At 40.7% G+C, this 16,588-nt stretch overlaps 1 protein-coding gene across 1 annotated transcript in view; it reads left to right on the top strand.

The window, feature by feature from the left end:
* MYO7A (myosin VIIA) overlaps nucleotides 1-16,588 on the top strand; it is a 102,653-nt gene that overhangs the window by 59,291 nt on the left and 26,774 nt on the right. Inside the window, exons 30-31 of the mRNA XM_065881628.1 lie at nucleotides 16-189; nucleotides 1,085-1,312. Coding sequence (XP_065737700.1) covers nucleotides 16-189; nucleotides 1,085-1,312 — 402 coding nt within the window. The remainder of the gene's footprint in view (nucleotides 1-15; nucleotides 190-1,084; nucleotides 1,313-16,588) is intronic.

The following is a 16,588-nucleotide window of genomic DNA, read 5'->3' as shown; positions in this document are numbered from 1 at the left end:
TTGGATCACTTTCAGGCCACCAAGTCCAAGAAGCCCATCATGTTGCCTGTGACGTTCATGGACGGGACCACCAAGACCCTGTTGACAGACTCGGCAACCACGGCCAAGGAGCTCTGCAACGCGCTAGCCGACAAGACCTCGCTCAAGGACCGCTTCGGGTTCTCCCTCTACATCGCCCTGTTTGATAAGGTGAGGCTGGCCCTGATGCCCCTCCTCCTGGAGCCCTCAGGGTCACCCACCAGCTCCCACCCCAGTGCTGCCACCTACTGGCTCAGGTGCCCTTGCGCGGTTACTGACCTTCCAGGGCCTCAGTTTCCTCCTCTGTAAACCAGTGGTAACCCTGGTCCTGCCCCAGCTCCTTAGGATCGTGGAGAGGTCCTAAGCACCCAAAGAGAAACCCAACAGCACACTGGTGATTGAAATCCAAGGCTCACTGCACTCGTATGTGCGCAGGTGGATTCAATCCTCTGCTGGTGACAGAAGAAGAACATGGCAGAGAGAGAGACAGCCACTGGCTCGCTGAGATTCAGTTTTCCCAGTTGCAAATGGCCATGTGATTCCTTATCAGGTTGCTATGGTAGTTCCTCTTCACTTGTTACTGACCAGCCAGAGTGTATACCTCCCGGGGCACATCTGGGCTTGGAGTCTTCTCTGCTGAGCTGGCCCTGGGAGTGGGTGATTTTGCCTCCACACCCAGCATCACCACCCACAGCAGAGGTGACCCCCAGCCCTCACCCCAGCAAGTCCAGTGATAGGCACATGTTGTCTGATGCCGTTTGCCAGGACTTTTCTCACCAACAGCTACCTCCCGTGTTTTCAGTGGCCATTTGTCCATCAGAGTTTCACCAAAGGCTTGTACTAGGAAATGGGAACTCCCATGTGGCTGTGCCAGCTCAGAGCCCATGAGTTAGGATCCAGGGGTCCCGTGCTGGTCTGCTTCCTGGGTGACCTGGGCAAGCCCCTCCTCTCTCTGAGCCTTGGTTTTCCATCCGAATGAGAAGAGTTGGCACAGTCAGTGTCTCCTTGTGGTCCTTCCCGGCCTGCTCACCCTTCCACTGGGTGACCTCCAGCCCTGTGCCCGCAGGTGTCCTCCCTGGGCAGTGGCAGCGACCACGTCATGGACGCCATCTCCCAGTGTGAGCAGTATGCCAAGGAGCAGGGCGCCCAGGAGCGCAACGCCCCGTGGAGGCTCTTCTTCCGCAAGGAGGTCTTCACTCCCTGGCACAACCCCTCAGAAGACAATGTGGCCACCAACCTCATCTACCAGCAGGTGGTGCGAGGGGTCAAGTTTGGGGAGTACAGGTGTGAGAAGGTGAGTGAGAGCTAATTTTCTGGCTGAGTTTGTTTGGTCAAGTCACCTGTGTGCTGAATTGGGCTGAGTGTTGCTGCCCTTGACTCACCATCAGCGAATGTGGAGGTTAGCCAGATGGAGGCTGGGCATTATCTAGGCTTCTCCTGGATTTGACACGATCTATAGGAGCAAGGGCTTTGAAGAGTAGCCTGAATTCTGCAAGTAGGAGCTGTTCCTGCTTTGCTGCAGTGACTGTACATGCTTCAGAACTTGCTGTATTGTTCTTTTTTTTTTTTTTTGACCTCTTTAGATCACTTATTTAATTTATTTATTTGTGGAGTATATTTGATTTACAATGTTGTGTTAGTTTCAGGTCCATCCATGTTGCTGCAAATGGCATCATTATTTCATTCTTTTTTATGGCATCATTTGCAAATATTTTCTCCTATTCTATGGGTTGTCTTTTCATTTTCTTTATGACTTCCTTTGCTGTGCAAACCTTTTAAGTTTAATTAGGTCCCATTTGTTTATTTTTGTTTTTATTTCCATTACTTTAGGAGACGGGTTGAAAAAGATTTTGCTTCAATTTATGGCAAAGAGTGTTCTGCCTATGTTTTCCTCTAAGAGTTTTATAGTATCCAGTACATTTAGGTCTCTAATCCATTTTGAGTTTATTTTTGTGTGTGGTGTTAAGGAGTGTTCTAATTTCATTCTTTTACATGTAGCTGTCCAGTTTTCCCAGCACTACTTATTGAAGAGATTGTCTTTTCTCCATCATATAGTCTTACATCCTTTGTCATAGATTAATTGACCATAGGTGCATGGGTTTATTGGTGGGCTTTCTATCCTGTTCCATTGATCTATATTTCTGTTTTTGTGCCAGTACCATACTGTTTTGATCACTGTAGCTTTGTAGTATAGTCTGAAGTCAGGGAGCCTGATTCCTTCAGCTCCATTTTTCTTTCCAAAGATTGTTTTGGCTATTTGGGGTCTTATGTTTTTCCATACAAATTTTAAGATTCTTTTCTTCTAAGTCTGTGAAAAATACCATTGGTATTTTGATAGGGATTGCATTGAATCTGTAGATTACAGTGGGTAGTATATTCATTTTGACTCTTCCAATCCAAGAACATGGTATATCTTTCCATCTGTTTGTGTCATCTTTGATTTCTTTCATCAGCATCTTATAGTTTTCAGAGTAAAGGTCTTCTGCCTCCTTAGGTAGGTTTATTCCTAGATATTTTATTCTTTTGGATGTAATGGTAAATGGGATTGTCTCCTTAATTTCTCTTTCATATTTTTCATCATTAGTGTATAGGAATACAAGAGACTTCTGTGCATTAATTTTGTATCCTGCTACTTTACCAAATTCATTGATTAGCTATAGTAGTTTTCTGGTGCCATCTTCAGGATTCTCTATGTATAGTATCATGTCATCTGCAAACAGTGACACTTTTACTTCTTCTTTTCCAATTTGTGTCCCTTTTATTTCTTTTTCTTCTCTGATTGCCGTGGCTAGGACTTCCAAAACTATGTTGAATAATAGTGGTGAGAGTGGACATTCTTGCCTTGTTCCTGATCTTACAGGAAATGCTTTCAGCTTTTCACCATTGAGAATGATGTTTGCTGTGGGTTTGTCATATATGGCCTTTATTATGTTGAGGTAGGTTCCCTCTATGCCCACTTTCTGGAGAGCTTTTATCATAAATGGGTGTTGAATTTTGTCAAAAGCTTTTTCTGCATCTGTTGAGATGATCATATGGTTTTTCTTCTTCAATTTGTTAATATGGTATATCACATTGATTGATTTGCGTATATTGAAGAATCCTTGAATCCCTGGGATAAATCCCACTTGATCATGGTGTATGATCCTTTTAATGTGTTGTTGGATTCTGTTTCCTAGTATTTTATTGAGGATTTTTGCAACTATATTCATCAGTGATATTGGTCTGTAATTTTCTTTTTTTGTAGTATCTTTGTCTGGTTTTGGTATCAGGGTGATGGTGGCCTCATAGAATGAGCTTGGGAGTGTTCCTTCCTCTGCAATTTTTTGGAAGAGTTTGAGAAGGATGGGTGTTAGCTCTTCTCTAAATGTTTGATAGAATTCTCCTGTGAAGCCATGTGGTCCTGAACTTTTGTTTGTTGGAAGATTTTTTTTTTTTCTTTCTCGATACGCGGGCCTCTCACTGTTGTGGCCTCTCCCGTTGTGGGGCACAGGCTCCGGACGCGCAGGCTCAGCGGCCATGGCTCACAGGCGCAGCCGCTGCACGGCATGTGGGATCCTCCCGGACCGGGGCACGAACCCGTGTCCCCTGCATCGGCAGGCGGACGCTCAACCACTGTGCCACCAGGGAAGCCCAAGATTTTTTTTTTTAACATCGTTATTGGGGTATAATTGCTTTACAAAGGTGTGTTAGTTTCTGCTTTATAAAAAAGTGAATCAGTTATACATATACATATGTTCCCATATCTCTTCCCTCTTGTGTCTCCCTCCCTCCCACCCTCCCTATCCCACCCCCTCCAGGCGGTCACAAAGCACCAAGCTGATCTCCCTGTGCTATGCGGCTGCTTCCCACTAGCTATCTACCTTACGTTTGGCAGTGTATATATGTCCATGCCTCTCTTTCGCTTTGTCACACCTTACCCTTCCCCCTCTCCATATCCTCAAGTCCATTCTCTAGTAGGTTTAGTAGGACACAGTCTTTATTCCTGTCTTACCCCTAGGTTCTTCATGACAGGTTTTTTTCTTAAATTCCATATGTATGTGTTAGCATACGGTGTTTGTCTCTCTCTTTCTGACTTATTTCACTCTGTATGACAGACTTTAGGTCTATCCACCTCATTACAAATAGCTCAATTTCGGTTTTTATATGGCTGAGTAATATTCCATTGTATATATGCGCCACATCTTCTTTATCCATTCATCTGATGATGGACACTTTGTTTGCTTCCATCTCCGGGCTATTGTAAATAGAGCTGCAATGAACATTTTGGTACATGACTCTTCTTGAATTATCGTTTTCTCAGGGTATATGCCCAGTAGTGGGATTGCTGGGTCATATGATAGTTCTATTTGTAGTTTCTTAAGGAACCTCCATACTGCTCTCCACAGTGGCTGTATCAATTTACATTCCCACCAACAGTGCAAGAGTGTTCCCTTTTCTCCACACCCTCTCCAGCATTTATTGTTTCTAGATTTTTTGATGATGGCCATTCTGACTGGTGTGAGATGATATCTCATTGTAGTTTTGATTTGTATTGCTCTAATGATTAGTGATGTTGAGCATTCTTTCATGTGTTTGTTGGCAGTCTGTATATCTTCTTTGGAGAAATGTCTACTTAGGTCTTCTGCCCATTTTTGGATTGGGTTGTTTGTTTTTTTGTTATTAAGCTGCATGAGCTGCTTATAAATTTTGGAGATTAATCCTTTGTCAGTTGCTACATTTGCAAATATTTTCTCCCATTCCGAGGGTTGTCTTTTTGCCCTGTTTATGATTTCCTTTGCTGTGCAAAAGCTTTGAAGTTTCATTAGGTCCCGTATGTTTATTTTTGTTTTTATTTCCATTTCTCTAGGAGGTGGGTCAAAAAGGATCTTGCTGTGATTTATGTCATAGAGTGTTCTGCCTATGTTTTCCTCTAAGAGTTTGATAGTTTCTGGCCTTACATTTAGGTCTTTAATCCATTTTGAGCTTATTTTTGTGTATGGTGTTAGGGAGTGATCTAATCTCATACTTTTACATGTAGCTGTCCAGTTTTCCCAGCACCACTTATTGAAGAGGCTGTCCTTTCTCCACTGTACATTCCCACCTCCTTTACCAAAGATAAGGTGACCATATGTGGGTGGGTTTATCTCTGGGCTTTCTATCCTGTTCCATTGATCTATATTTCTGTTTTTGTGCCAGTACCATACTGTCTTGCTTACTGTAGCTTTGTAGTATAGTCTGAAGTCAGGGAGCCTGATTCCTCCAGTTCTGTTTTTCGTTCTCAAGATTGCTTTGGCTATTCAGGGTCTTTTGTGTTTCCATACAAATTGTGAAATTTTTTGTTCTAGTTCTGTGAAAAATGCCAGTGGTAGTTTGATAGGGATTCCATTGAATTTGTAGATTGTTTGGGTAGTAGAGTCATTTTCACAATGTTGATTCTTCCAATCCACGAACATGGTATATCTCTCCATCTATTTGTATTATCTTTAATTTCTTTCATCAGTGTCTTATAATTTTCTGCATACAGGTCTTTTGTCTCCTTAGGTAGGTTTATTCCTAGATATTTTATTCTTTTTTTGCAATGGTAAATGGGAGTATTTTCTTGATTTCACTTTCAGATTTTTCATCATTAGTGTATAGGAATGCCAGAGATTTCTGTGCATTAATTTTGTATCCTGCTACTTTACCAAATTCATTGATTAGCTCTAGTGGTTTTCTGGTAGCATCTTTAGGATTCTCTATGTATAGTATCATGTCACCTGCAAACAGTGACAGCTTTACTTCTTTTCTGATTTGGATTCCTTTTATTTCCTTTTGTTCTCTGATTGCTGTGGCTAAAACTTCCAAAACTATGTTGAATAAGAGTGGTGAGAGTGGGCAACCTTGTCTTGTTCCTGATCTTAGTGGAAATGCTTTCAGTTTTTCACCATTGAGTACGATGTTGGCTGTGGGCTTGTCACATATGGACTTTATTATGTTGAGGAAAGTTCCCTCTGTGCCTAGTTTCTGCAGGGTTTTTATCATAAATGGGTGTTGAATTTTGTCAAAAGCTTTCTCTGCATCTATTGAGATAATCATATGGTTTTTCTCCTTCAATTTGTTAATATGGTGTATCACGTTGATTGATTTGCATATATTGAAGAATCCTTGCATTCCTGGAATAAACCTCACTTGATCATGGTGTATGATCCTTTTAATGTGCTGTTGGATTCTGTTTGCTAGTATTTTGTTGAGGATTTTTGCATCTATGTTCATCAGTGATATTGGCCTGTAGTTTTCTTTCTTTGTGACATCCTTGTCTGGTTTTGGTATCAGGGTGATGGTGGCCTCGTAGAATGAGTTTGGGAGTGTTCCTCCCTCTGCTATATTTTGGAAGAGTTTGAGAAGGATAGGTGTTAGCTCTTCTCTAAATGTTTGATAGAATTCACCTGTGAAGCCATCTGGTCCTGGGCTTATGTTTTTTGGAAGATTTTTAATCACAGTTTCAATTTCAGTGCTTGTGATTGGTCTGTTCATATTTTCTATTTCTTCCTGATTTAGTCTTGGCAGGTTTTGCATTTCTAAGAATTTGTCCATTTCTTCCAGGTTGTCCATTTTATTGGCATAGAGTTGCTTGTAGTAATCTGTCATGATCTTTTGTATTTCTGCAGTGTCAGTTGTTACTTCTCCTTCTTCATTTCTAATTCTATTGATTTGAATCTTCTCCCTTTTTTTCTTGATGAGTCTGGCTAATGGTTTATCAATTTTGTTTATCTTCTCAAAGAACCAGCTTTTAGTTTTATTGATCTTTGCTATTGTTACCTTCATTTCTTTTCCTTCTGCTAACTTTGGGGTTTTTTTGTTCTTCTTTCTCTAATTGCTTTAGGTGCAAGGTTAGGTTGTTTTTTCGAGATGTTTCCTGTTTCTTAAGGTAGGATTGTATTGCTATAAACTTCCCTCTTAGAACTGCTTTTGCTGCATCCCATAGAATTTGGGTCGTCGTGTCTCCATTGTCATTTGTTTCTAGGTATTTTTTAATTTCCTGTTTGATTTCTTCAGTGATCACTTCGTTATTAAGTAGTGTATTGTTTAGCCTCCATGTCTTTGTATTTTTTACAGATCTTTTCCTGTAATTGATATCTAGTCTCATAGCGTTGTGGTCAGAAAAGATACTTGATACAATTTCAATTTTCTTAAATTTACTAAGGCTTGATTTGTGACCCAAGATATGATCTATCCTGGAGAATGTTCCATGAGCACTTGAGAAAAATGTGTATTCTGTGGTTTTTGGATGGAATGTCCTATAAATACCAATTAAGTCCATCTTGTTTTATGTATCATTTAAAGCTTGTGTTTCCTTATTTATTTTCATTTTGGATGATCTGTCCATTGGTGAAAGTGGGATGTTAAAGTCCCCTACTATGAATGTGTTACTGTCGATTTCCCCTTTTATGGCTGTTAGTATTTGCCTTATGTATTGAGGTGCTCCTATGTTGGGTGCATAAATATTTACAATTGTTATATCTTCTTGGATCAATCCATTGATCATTATGTAGTGTCCTTCTTTGTCTCTTCTAATAGTCTTTATTTGAAAGTCTATTTTGTCTGATATGAGAATTGCTACTCCAGCTTTCTTTTGCTTTCCATTTGCATGAAATATCTTTTTCCATCCCCTTACTTTCAGTCTGTATGTGCCTCTAGGTCTGAAGTAGGTCTCTTGTAGACAGCAAATATATGCATCTTGTTTTTGTATCCATTCAGCCAATCTGTGTCTTTTGGTGGGAGCATTTAGTCCATTTACATTTAAGGTAATTATCGATATGTATGTTCCTATTCCCATTTTCTTAAGTGTTTTGGGTTCGTTATTGTAGGTCTTTTCCTTCTCTTGTGTTTCTTGCCGAGAGACGTTCCTTTAGCAGTTGTTGTAGAGCTGGTTTGGTGGTGCTGAACTCTCTCAGCTTTTGCTTGTCTGTAAAGGTTTTAATTTCTCCATCAAATCTGAGTGAGATTCTTGCTGGGTAGAGTAATCTTGGTTGCAAGTTTTTCTCCTTCATCACTTTAAATATGTCCTGCCAGTTCCTTCTGGCTTGCAGAGTTTCTGCTGAAAGATCAGCTGTTAACCTTATGGGGATTCCCTTGTGTGTTATTTGTTGTTTTTCCCTTGCTGCTTTTAATATGCTTTCTTTGTATTTAGTTTTTGACAGTTTGATTAATATGTGTCTTGGCATATTTCTCCTTGGATTTATCCTGTATGGAACTCTCTGTGCTTCCTGGACTTGATTAGCTATTTCCTTTCCCATATTAGGGAAGTTTTCAACTATAATCTCTTCAAATATTTTCTCAGTCCCTTTCTTTTTCTCTTCTTCTTCTGGAACCCCTATAATTCGAATGTTGGTGTGTTTCATGTTGTCCCAGAGGTCTCTGAGACTGTCCTCAGTTCTTTTCATTCTTTATTCTGCTCTGCAGTAGTTATTTCCACTATTTTATCTTCCAGGTCACTTATCCGTTCTGCCTCAGTTATTCTGCTATTGATCCCATCTAGAGTATTTTTCATTTCATTGTTGAGTTGTTCATCATTGTTTGTTTCATCTTTAGTTCTTCTAGGTCCTTGTTAAATGTTTCTTGCATTTTGCCTATTCTATTTCCAAGATTGTGGATCATCTTTACTATCATTATTCTGAATTCTTTTTCAGGTAGACCGCCTATTTCCTCTTCATTTGTTAGGTCTGGTGGGTTTTTATCTTGCTCCTTCATCTGCTGTGTGTTTTTCTGTCTTCTCATTCTGCTTATCTTACTGTGTTTGGGGTCTCCTTTTTGCAGGCTGCAGGTTCATAGTTCCCGTTGTTTTTGGTGTCTGTCCCCAGTGGCTAAAGTTGGTTCAGTGGGTTCTGTAGGCTTCCTGGTGGAGGGTACTAATGCCTGTGTTCAGGTAGATGAGGCTGGATCTTGTCTTTCTGGTGGGCAGGTCCATGTCTGGTGGCGTGTTTGGAGGTGTCTTTGACCTTATTATGGTTTTAGGCAGCCTCTCTGCTAATGGGTGGGGTTGTGTTCCTGTCTTGCTACTTGTTTGGCATAGGATGTCCAGCACTGTAGCTTGCTTGTCGTTGAGTGAAGCTGGGTGCTGGTGTTGAGATGGAGATCTCTGGGAGATTTTCGCCGTTTGATATTATGTGGAGCTGGGAGGTCTCTTGTGGACCAGTGTCCTGAAGTTGGCTCTCCCACCTCAGAGACACAGCACTGTCTCCTGGCTGCAGCACCAAGAGCCTTTCATCCACACGGCTCAGAAGGTAAGTGTGGAGTATGGAGCTGAAAACAGGAACGGTGGGAAGTCTGTGTATCAGTCTCCCATGTGTCCTTCACCCTGAGCAGCCTGGAAATGATTGTTCCTTTACCCTGGGAGATGATTCGGCATCTTTTCTGTGGCTAGTTTGAAAACCTGCTGGTCTTGGAGAGTCTCCTGGAGAGGCAGAGGGCAGCTGCAGCACATACAGGGGAGCTCCTTCTACTGCACAAATCCCATGCTGGCGGGCGCCATTGCGGAGGCTCCTCCTGTTGGAAGATTTTTATCACAGTTTCAATTTCATTACTTGTGATCGGTCTGTTCATATTTTCTGTTTCTTCCGGGTTCAGTCTTGGAAGGTTATACCTCTCTAAGAATTTGCCCATTTCTTCCAGGTTGTCCATTTTATTGGCACAGAGTTGCTTGTAGTAGTCTCTTAGGATGCTTTGTATTTCTGTGGTGTCTGTTGTAACTTCTCCTTTTTCATTTCTAATTTTATTGATTTGAGTCCTCTCCCGCTTTTTCTTGATGAGTCTGGCTAATGGTTTATCAATTTTGTTTATCTTCTCAGAGAACCAGCTTTTAGTTTTATTGATCGTTGCTATTGTTTTCTTTGTTTCTGTTTATTTCTGCTCTGATCTTTTTAATTTCTTTCCTTCTGCTAACTTTGGGTTTTGTTTGTTCTTCTTTCTCTGATTCCTTTAGGTGTAAGGTTAGATTGTCTATTTGAGATTTTTCTTGTTTCTTGAGGTAAGCTTGTATTGCTATAAACTTCCTGCTTAGAACTGCTTTTGCTGCGTCCCATAGGTTTTGGATCATTGTGTTTTCATTGTCATTTGTCTCTAGGCATTTTTTGATTTCCTCTTTGATTTCTTCAGTGATCTCTTGGTTATTTAGTAATGTATTGTTTAGCCTTCATGTGTTTTTGTTTTTACGTTTTTTTCCCCTGTAACTGCTTTCTAATCTCATAGCATTGTGGTCAGAAAAGATGCTTGATATGATTTCAATTTTCTTAAAATTACGAGGCTTGATTTGTGACCCATGATGTGATCTATCCTGGAGAATGTTCCATGTGCACTTGAGAAGAAAGTGTATTCTGCTGCTTTCAATGGAATGTCCTATAGATACCAATTAAGTCTATCTGGTCTAATGTGTCATTTAAGACTTGTGTTTCCTTATTAATTTTCTGTCTGGATGATCTGTCCATTGGTGTAAGTGGGTTGTTAAAGTCCCCCACTATTACTGTGTTACTGTTGATTTCTCCTTTTATGGCTGTTAGCATTTGCCATAGGAATGTCCTATAAATATCAATTAAATCTATCTGGTCTATTGTGTCATTTAAAGGTTCTGTTTCCTTATGAATTTTCTGTTTGGATGATCTGTCCATTGGTGTAAGTGGGTTGTTAAAGTCCCCCACTATTACTGTGTTACTGTTGATTTCCTCTTTTATAGCTGTTAGCACTTGCCTTATGTAATGAGGTGCTCCTATGTTGGGTGCATATATATTTATAATTGTTATATCTTCTTCTTGGATTGCTCCCTTGATCATTATGTAGTGTTCTTCCTTGTCTCTTGTAACATTCTTTATTTTAAAATCTACTTAATCTGATATGAGTATTGCTACTCCAGCTTTCTTTTGATTTCCATTTGCATGGAATATCTTCTTCCATCCCCTCACTTTCAGTCTCTATGTGTCCCTAGGTCTGAAGTGGGTCTCTTGTAGACAGCATATATATGGGTCTTGTTTTTGTATCCATTCAGTGAGCCTGTGTCTTTTGGTTGGAGCATTTAATCCATTCACGTTTAAAGTAATTATCAATATATATGTTACTATTACCATTTTCTTAATTGTTATGGGTTTGTTTTTGTAGGTCCTTTTCTTCTCTTGTGTTTCCCACTTAGAGAAGGTCCTTTAGCATTTGTTGTAGGGCTGGTTTGGTGGTGCTGAATTCTCTTAGCTTTTGCTTGTCTGTAAAGCTTTTGATTTCTCTGTCGATCTGAATGAGATCCTTGCCGGGTAATCTTGGTTGTAGGTTCTTCCCTTTCATCACTTTAAGTATATCATGCCACTCCCTTCTGGCTTGTAGAGTTTCTGCTGAGAAATCAGCTGTTAACCTTATAGGAGTTTCCATGTATGTTATTTGTCATTTTTCCCTTGTTGCTTTCAATACTTTCTTTAATTTTTGTCTCTCTGATTACTATGTGTATTGGCGTGTTTCTCCTTGGGTTTATCCTGCCTGGAACTTTCTGTGCTTCCTGGCCTTGGGTGGCTATTTCCTTTCCCATGTTAGAGAAGTTTTCAACTGTAATGTCTTCAAATATTTTCTCGGGTCCTTTCTTTCTCTCTCTCTTCTCCTTCTGGGACCTCTATAATGTGAATGTTGTTGCGTTTAATGTTGTCCAAGAGGTGTCTTAGGCTGTCTTCGTTTTTTTTCATTCTCTTTTCTTTATTTTCTTCTGCAGCAGTGAGTTCCACCATTCTGTCTTCCAGGTCACTTATCTGTTCTTCTGCCTCAGTTATTCTGCTATTGATTCCTTCTAGTGTATTTTTCATTTCAGTTAGTGTATTGTTCATCTGTTTGTTTGTTCTTTAATTCTTCTAGGTCTTTGTTAAACATTTCTTGCATCTTCTCGATCTTAGCCTCTATTCTTTTTCCGTGGTCCTGGATCATCTTCACTATAATTATTCTGAATTCTTTTTCCGGAAGGTTGCCTATCTCCATTTAGTTGTTTTTCTGGGGTTTTATCTTGTTCCTTCATCTGGTACACAGCCCTCTGCCTTTTCATCTTGTCTAACTTTCTGTGAATGTGGTTTTTGTTCCACAGGCTGCAGGATTGTAGTTCTTCTTGCTTCTGCTGTCTGCCCTCTGGTGGATGAGGCTATCTAAGAGGCTTGTGCAAGTTTCCTGATGGGAGGGACTGGTGGTGGGTAGAGCTGGGCGTTGCTCTGGTGGGAAGAGCTCAGTAAAACTTTAATCCACTTGTCTGCTGATGGGTGGGGCTGGGTTCCCTCCCTGTTGGTTGTTTGACCTGAGGTGACCCAACACTGGAGCCCACCCAAGCTCTTTGACGGGGCTAATGTCGGACTCTGGGAGGGCTCACGCCAAGGAGTACTTCCCAGAACTCCTGCTGCCAGTGTCCTTCTCCTCATAGTGAGACACAGCCACCCCCTGCCTCTGCAGGAGATCCTCCAACACTAGCAGGTAGGGCTGATTCAGTCTCCCATGGGGTCACTGCTCCTTTCCCTGGGTTCCGATGTGCACACTACTTTGTGTGTGGCTTCCAAGAGTGGAGTCTCTGTTTCCCCCAGTCCTGCCAAAGTCCTGCAATCAAATCCCGCTAGCCTGCAAAGTCTGATTCTCTAGGAATTCCTCCTCCCGTTGCCGGACCCCCAGGTTGGGAAGCCTGACGTGGGGCTCAGAACCTTCACTCCACTGGGTGGACTTCTGTGGTATAAGTGTTCTCCAGTTTGTGAGTCACCCCCAGCAGTTATGGGATTTGATTTTACTGTGATTGCGCCCTCCTAGTGTCTCACTGCAGTTTCTCCTTTGTCTTTGGATGTGGGGTGTCTTTTTTGGTGAGTTCCAGTGTTTTCCTGTCGATGATTGTTCAGCAGTTAGTTGTGATTCTGGTGCTCTGTCAAGAGGGAGTGAGCACATGTCCTTCTACTCTGCCATCTTCAAGATTGTACCTTCCTAAGAATTTGCCCATTTCTTCCAGGTTGTCCATTTTGTTGGCATACAGTTGCTTGTAGTAGTCTCTTATGATCCTTTGTATTTCTGTGTTGTCAGTTGTAACTTCTTTTTCATTTCTAATTTTATTGATTTGAGCCTTCTCCATTTTTTTCTTGATGAGTCTGGCTAAAGGTTTATCAATTTTGTTTATCTTTTCATAGAACCAGCTTTTTGTTTCATTGATATTTTCTATTGTTTTCATTGTCTCTATTTCATTTATTTCTGCTCTGACCTTTATGATTTCTTTCCTTCTACTAACTTTAGGTTTTGTTTGTTCTTTCTCTAGTTGCTTTAGGTATAAGGTTAGGTTGTTTACTTGAGATTTTTCTTGTTTCCTGAGGTAAAATTGTATTGCTATACAATCTTAGAACAGTTTTTGCTGCATCCCATAGGTTTGGATTGTCGTGGTTTTGTTGTCATTTGTCTCTAGGTATTTTTTTTTAATCTTTTTGGCTGTGCTGCATGGCATGTGGGATCTTAGTTACCCGACCAGGGATTGAACTCACCAACCCCTGTGGTAGAAGCATAGAATCTTAAGCACTGGACCACCAGAGAAGTCCCTAAGTATTTTTAAATTTCCTCTTGATTTCTTCAGTGATCCATTGGTTGTTTAGTAACATATTGTTTAGTCTCCATGTGTTTTTGTTTCTTACTGTTTTTTTTTCTTGTAATTGATTTCTAATCTTGTAGCATTGTAGTAGGAAAAGATGCTTAAGATGATTTCAGTTTTCTTAAATTCAGTGAGGTTTGATTTGTGGTACAAGATGTGATCTATCCTGGAGAATGTTCCATGTGCACTTGAGATGAATGTGTATTCTGCTGCTTTCAATGGAATGTCCTATAGATACCAATTAAGTCTATCTGGTCTAATGTGTCATTTAAGACTTGTGTTTCCTTATTAATTTTCTGTCTGGATGATCTGTCCATTGGTGTAAGTGGGTTGTTAAAGTCCCCCACTATTACTGTGTTACTGTTGATTTCTCCTTTTATGGCTGTTAGCATTTGCTTTATATTATTGAGGTGCTCCTGTGTTGGGTGCATATACATATACAATTGTTATATCTTCTTCTTGGATTGCTCCCTTGATCATTATGTAGTGTTCTTCCTTGTTTCTTGTAACAGTCTTTATTTTAAAGTCTATTTTGTCTGATATAGGTATTGCTATTCCAGTTTTCTTTTGATTTTCATTTGCATGGAATATCTTTTTCCATCCCCTCACTTTCAGTCTGTATGTGTCCCTAGATCTGAAGTGGATCTCTTGTAGACAGCACGTATACAGATCTTGTTTTTGTATCCATTCAGCCCATCTATGTCTTTTGGTTGGAGCATTTAATCCATTTATATTTAAAATAATCATCAATATGTATGTTCCTAGTGCCATTTTCTTAATTGTTTTGGGTTTGTAGGTCTTTTTTCTTCCCTTCCTCTTTTGTTCTCTTGTGGTTTGATCACCATCTTTAGTGTTGTGTTTGGGCTGCTTTTTCTTTTGTGTGTGTGTATCTATTGTAGTTTTGGGTTTGCATTTCCCGTGAGGTTTTGATTTAGCAGTGTATATATGTACCAGGTTGTTTTAAGTTGCTGGTCTCTTTCCACCTAGAGAAGTTCCTTTAACATATGTTGTAAAGCTGGTTTGGTGGTGCTGAATTCTCTTAGCTTTTGCTTGTCTGTAAAGCTTTTGAGTTCTCTGTTGAATCTGAATGAGAGCTCTGCTGGGTAGAGTATTCATTTTTTTTAAATGAATTTATTTATTTTATTTATATATTTTTGGTTGCATTGGGTCTTCATTGCTGCACCTGGGCTTTCTCTAGTTGCGGTGAGCGGGGGCTACTCTTCATTGCAGTGTGCAGGCTTCTTATTGCGGTGGCTTCTCTTGTTGTGGAGCATGGGCTCTAGGCGTGTGGGCTTCAGTAGTTGTGGCACACAGGCTCAGTACTTGTGGCTCATGGGCTTAGTTGCTCTGAGGCATGTGAGATCTTCCCAGACCAGGGCTTGAACCTGTGTCCCCTGCATTGGTAGGCAGATTCTTAACCACTTCACCACCAGGGAAGTCCCTGGGTAGAGTATTCTTGGTTGTAGTTTCTTCCCTTTCATCACTTTAAATATATCATGCTACTCCCTTCTGGCCTACAGAGTTTCTGCTGAAAATTCAGCTGATAACCTTATGGAGATTCCCTGGTATGTTGTTTGTTGTTTTTCCCTTGTTGCTTTTAATATTTTTCTTGTCTTTAATTTTTGTCATTTTGATTAATATGTGTCTCAGCATGTTCCTCCTTGGGTTTATCCTGCATGGGATTCTCTGTGCTTCCTGGACTTCAGTGAGTTTTTCCTTTCTCATGTTAGGCAAGTTTTCAGCAATAACATCTTCAAATATTTTCTCAGGCTCTTTCTCTTCTCCTTCTGGGACCCGTATAATTTGAATGTTCACGTGTTTAATATTGTCCCGGAGGTTTCTGAGGCTGTCCTCATTTCTTTTTATTCTTTTTTCTTTATTATGTTCTGTGGCAGTGATTTCCACCACTCTGTCTTCCAGCTCACTTATCCTTTCTTCTGCCTCATTTATTCTGCTGTCGATTCCTTCTAGAGTATTTTTCATTTCAGTTATTGTATTGTTCATCTCTATTTGTTCTTTAAATCTTCTAGCTCCTTGGGTTTTTTAACTAACTAATTAAATAAATAAATAAATTTTAAAAATTTATTCATTAATTCATTCGTTTATTTATTTATTTATTTATTTATTTCTGTGTTGGGTCTTTGTTGCTGCTTGTAGGCTTTCTCTAGTTGCGGCAAGCCAGGGCTACTCTTCCTTGCAGTGCACAGGCTTCTCATTGCGGTGGCTTCTCTTGTTGCGGAGCACAGGCTCTAGGCTCGTGGACTTCAGTAGTTGTGGCACGCAGGCTCAGTAGTTTCACCTTGCAGGCTCTAGCATGCAGGCTCAATAGTTGTGGCGCATGGGTTTAGTTGTTCCATGACATGTAGGATCTTCCTGGACCTGTGATTGAATCTGTGTCCCCTGCATTGGCAGGCGGATTCTTAACTGCTGTGCCACCAGCAAAGTCCATAGCTCCTTGTTAAACATTTCTTGTACCTTCTCGATCTGTGCCTCCACTCTTTTTTTTGAGATTTTGGATCATCTTTACTATCATTACTCTGAATTCTTTTTCAGGTAGATTGCCTATCTCCTCATCATTTAGTTGTTCTTGTGGATTTTATCTTGTTCCTTCATTTGCAACATATTTCTCCGTCAACTAATTTTGTCTGACTTTCTGTGTTTGGGGTCTCCTTTCCACCAGCTGCAGGATCATAGTTCCTCTTGTTTCTGGTGTCTGCTCCCTGGTGGATGAGGTTGGTCCAGCGACTTGTGTAGGCTTCCTGCTGGGAGGGACTGGTGCCTGCCCTCTTGTAGTTGGAGCTGTGTCTTGTCCCTCTGATGGGCAGGGCCGTGTCAAGGGGTGTGTTTTGAGGTGGCTGTGAGCTCAGTATGACTTCAGGCAGCCTGTCTTCTGATGGATGGGGCTGTGTCCTTATCTTGGGCGTTGTTTGGACTGAGACTTTCCAGCTCTCAAGTCGGGTCTTGATGCTGAAATGTGCACCTCTGGAAGAT

Source organism: Phocoena phocoena, chromosome 8 (genome assembly GCF_963924675.1).
Source record: "Phocoena phocoena chromosome 8, mPhoPho1.1, whole genome shotgun sequence".
NCBI lineage: Eukaryota > Metazoa > Chordata > Mammalia > Artiodactyla > Phocoenidae > Phocoena > Phocoena phocoena.
The sequence above is the reverse complement of the archived record's forward strand: the minus strand, read 5'-3'. Positions and strand labels throughout refer to the sequence as shown.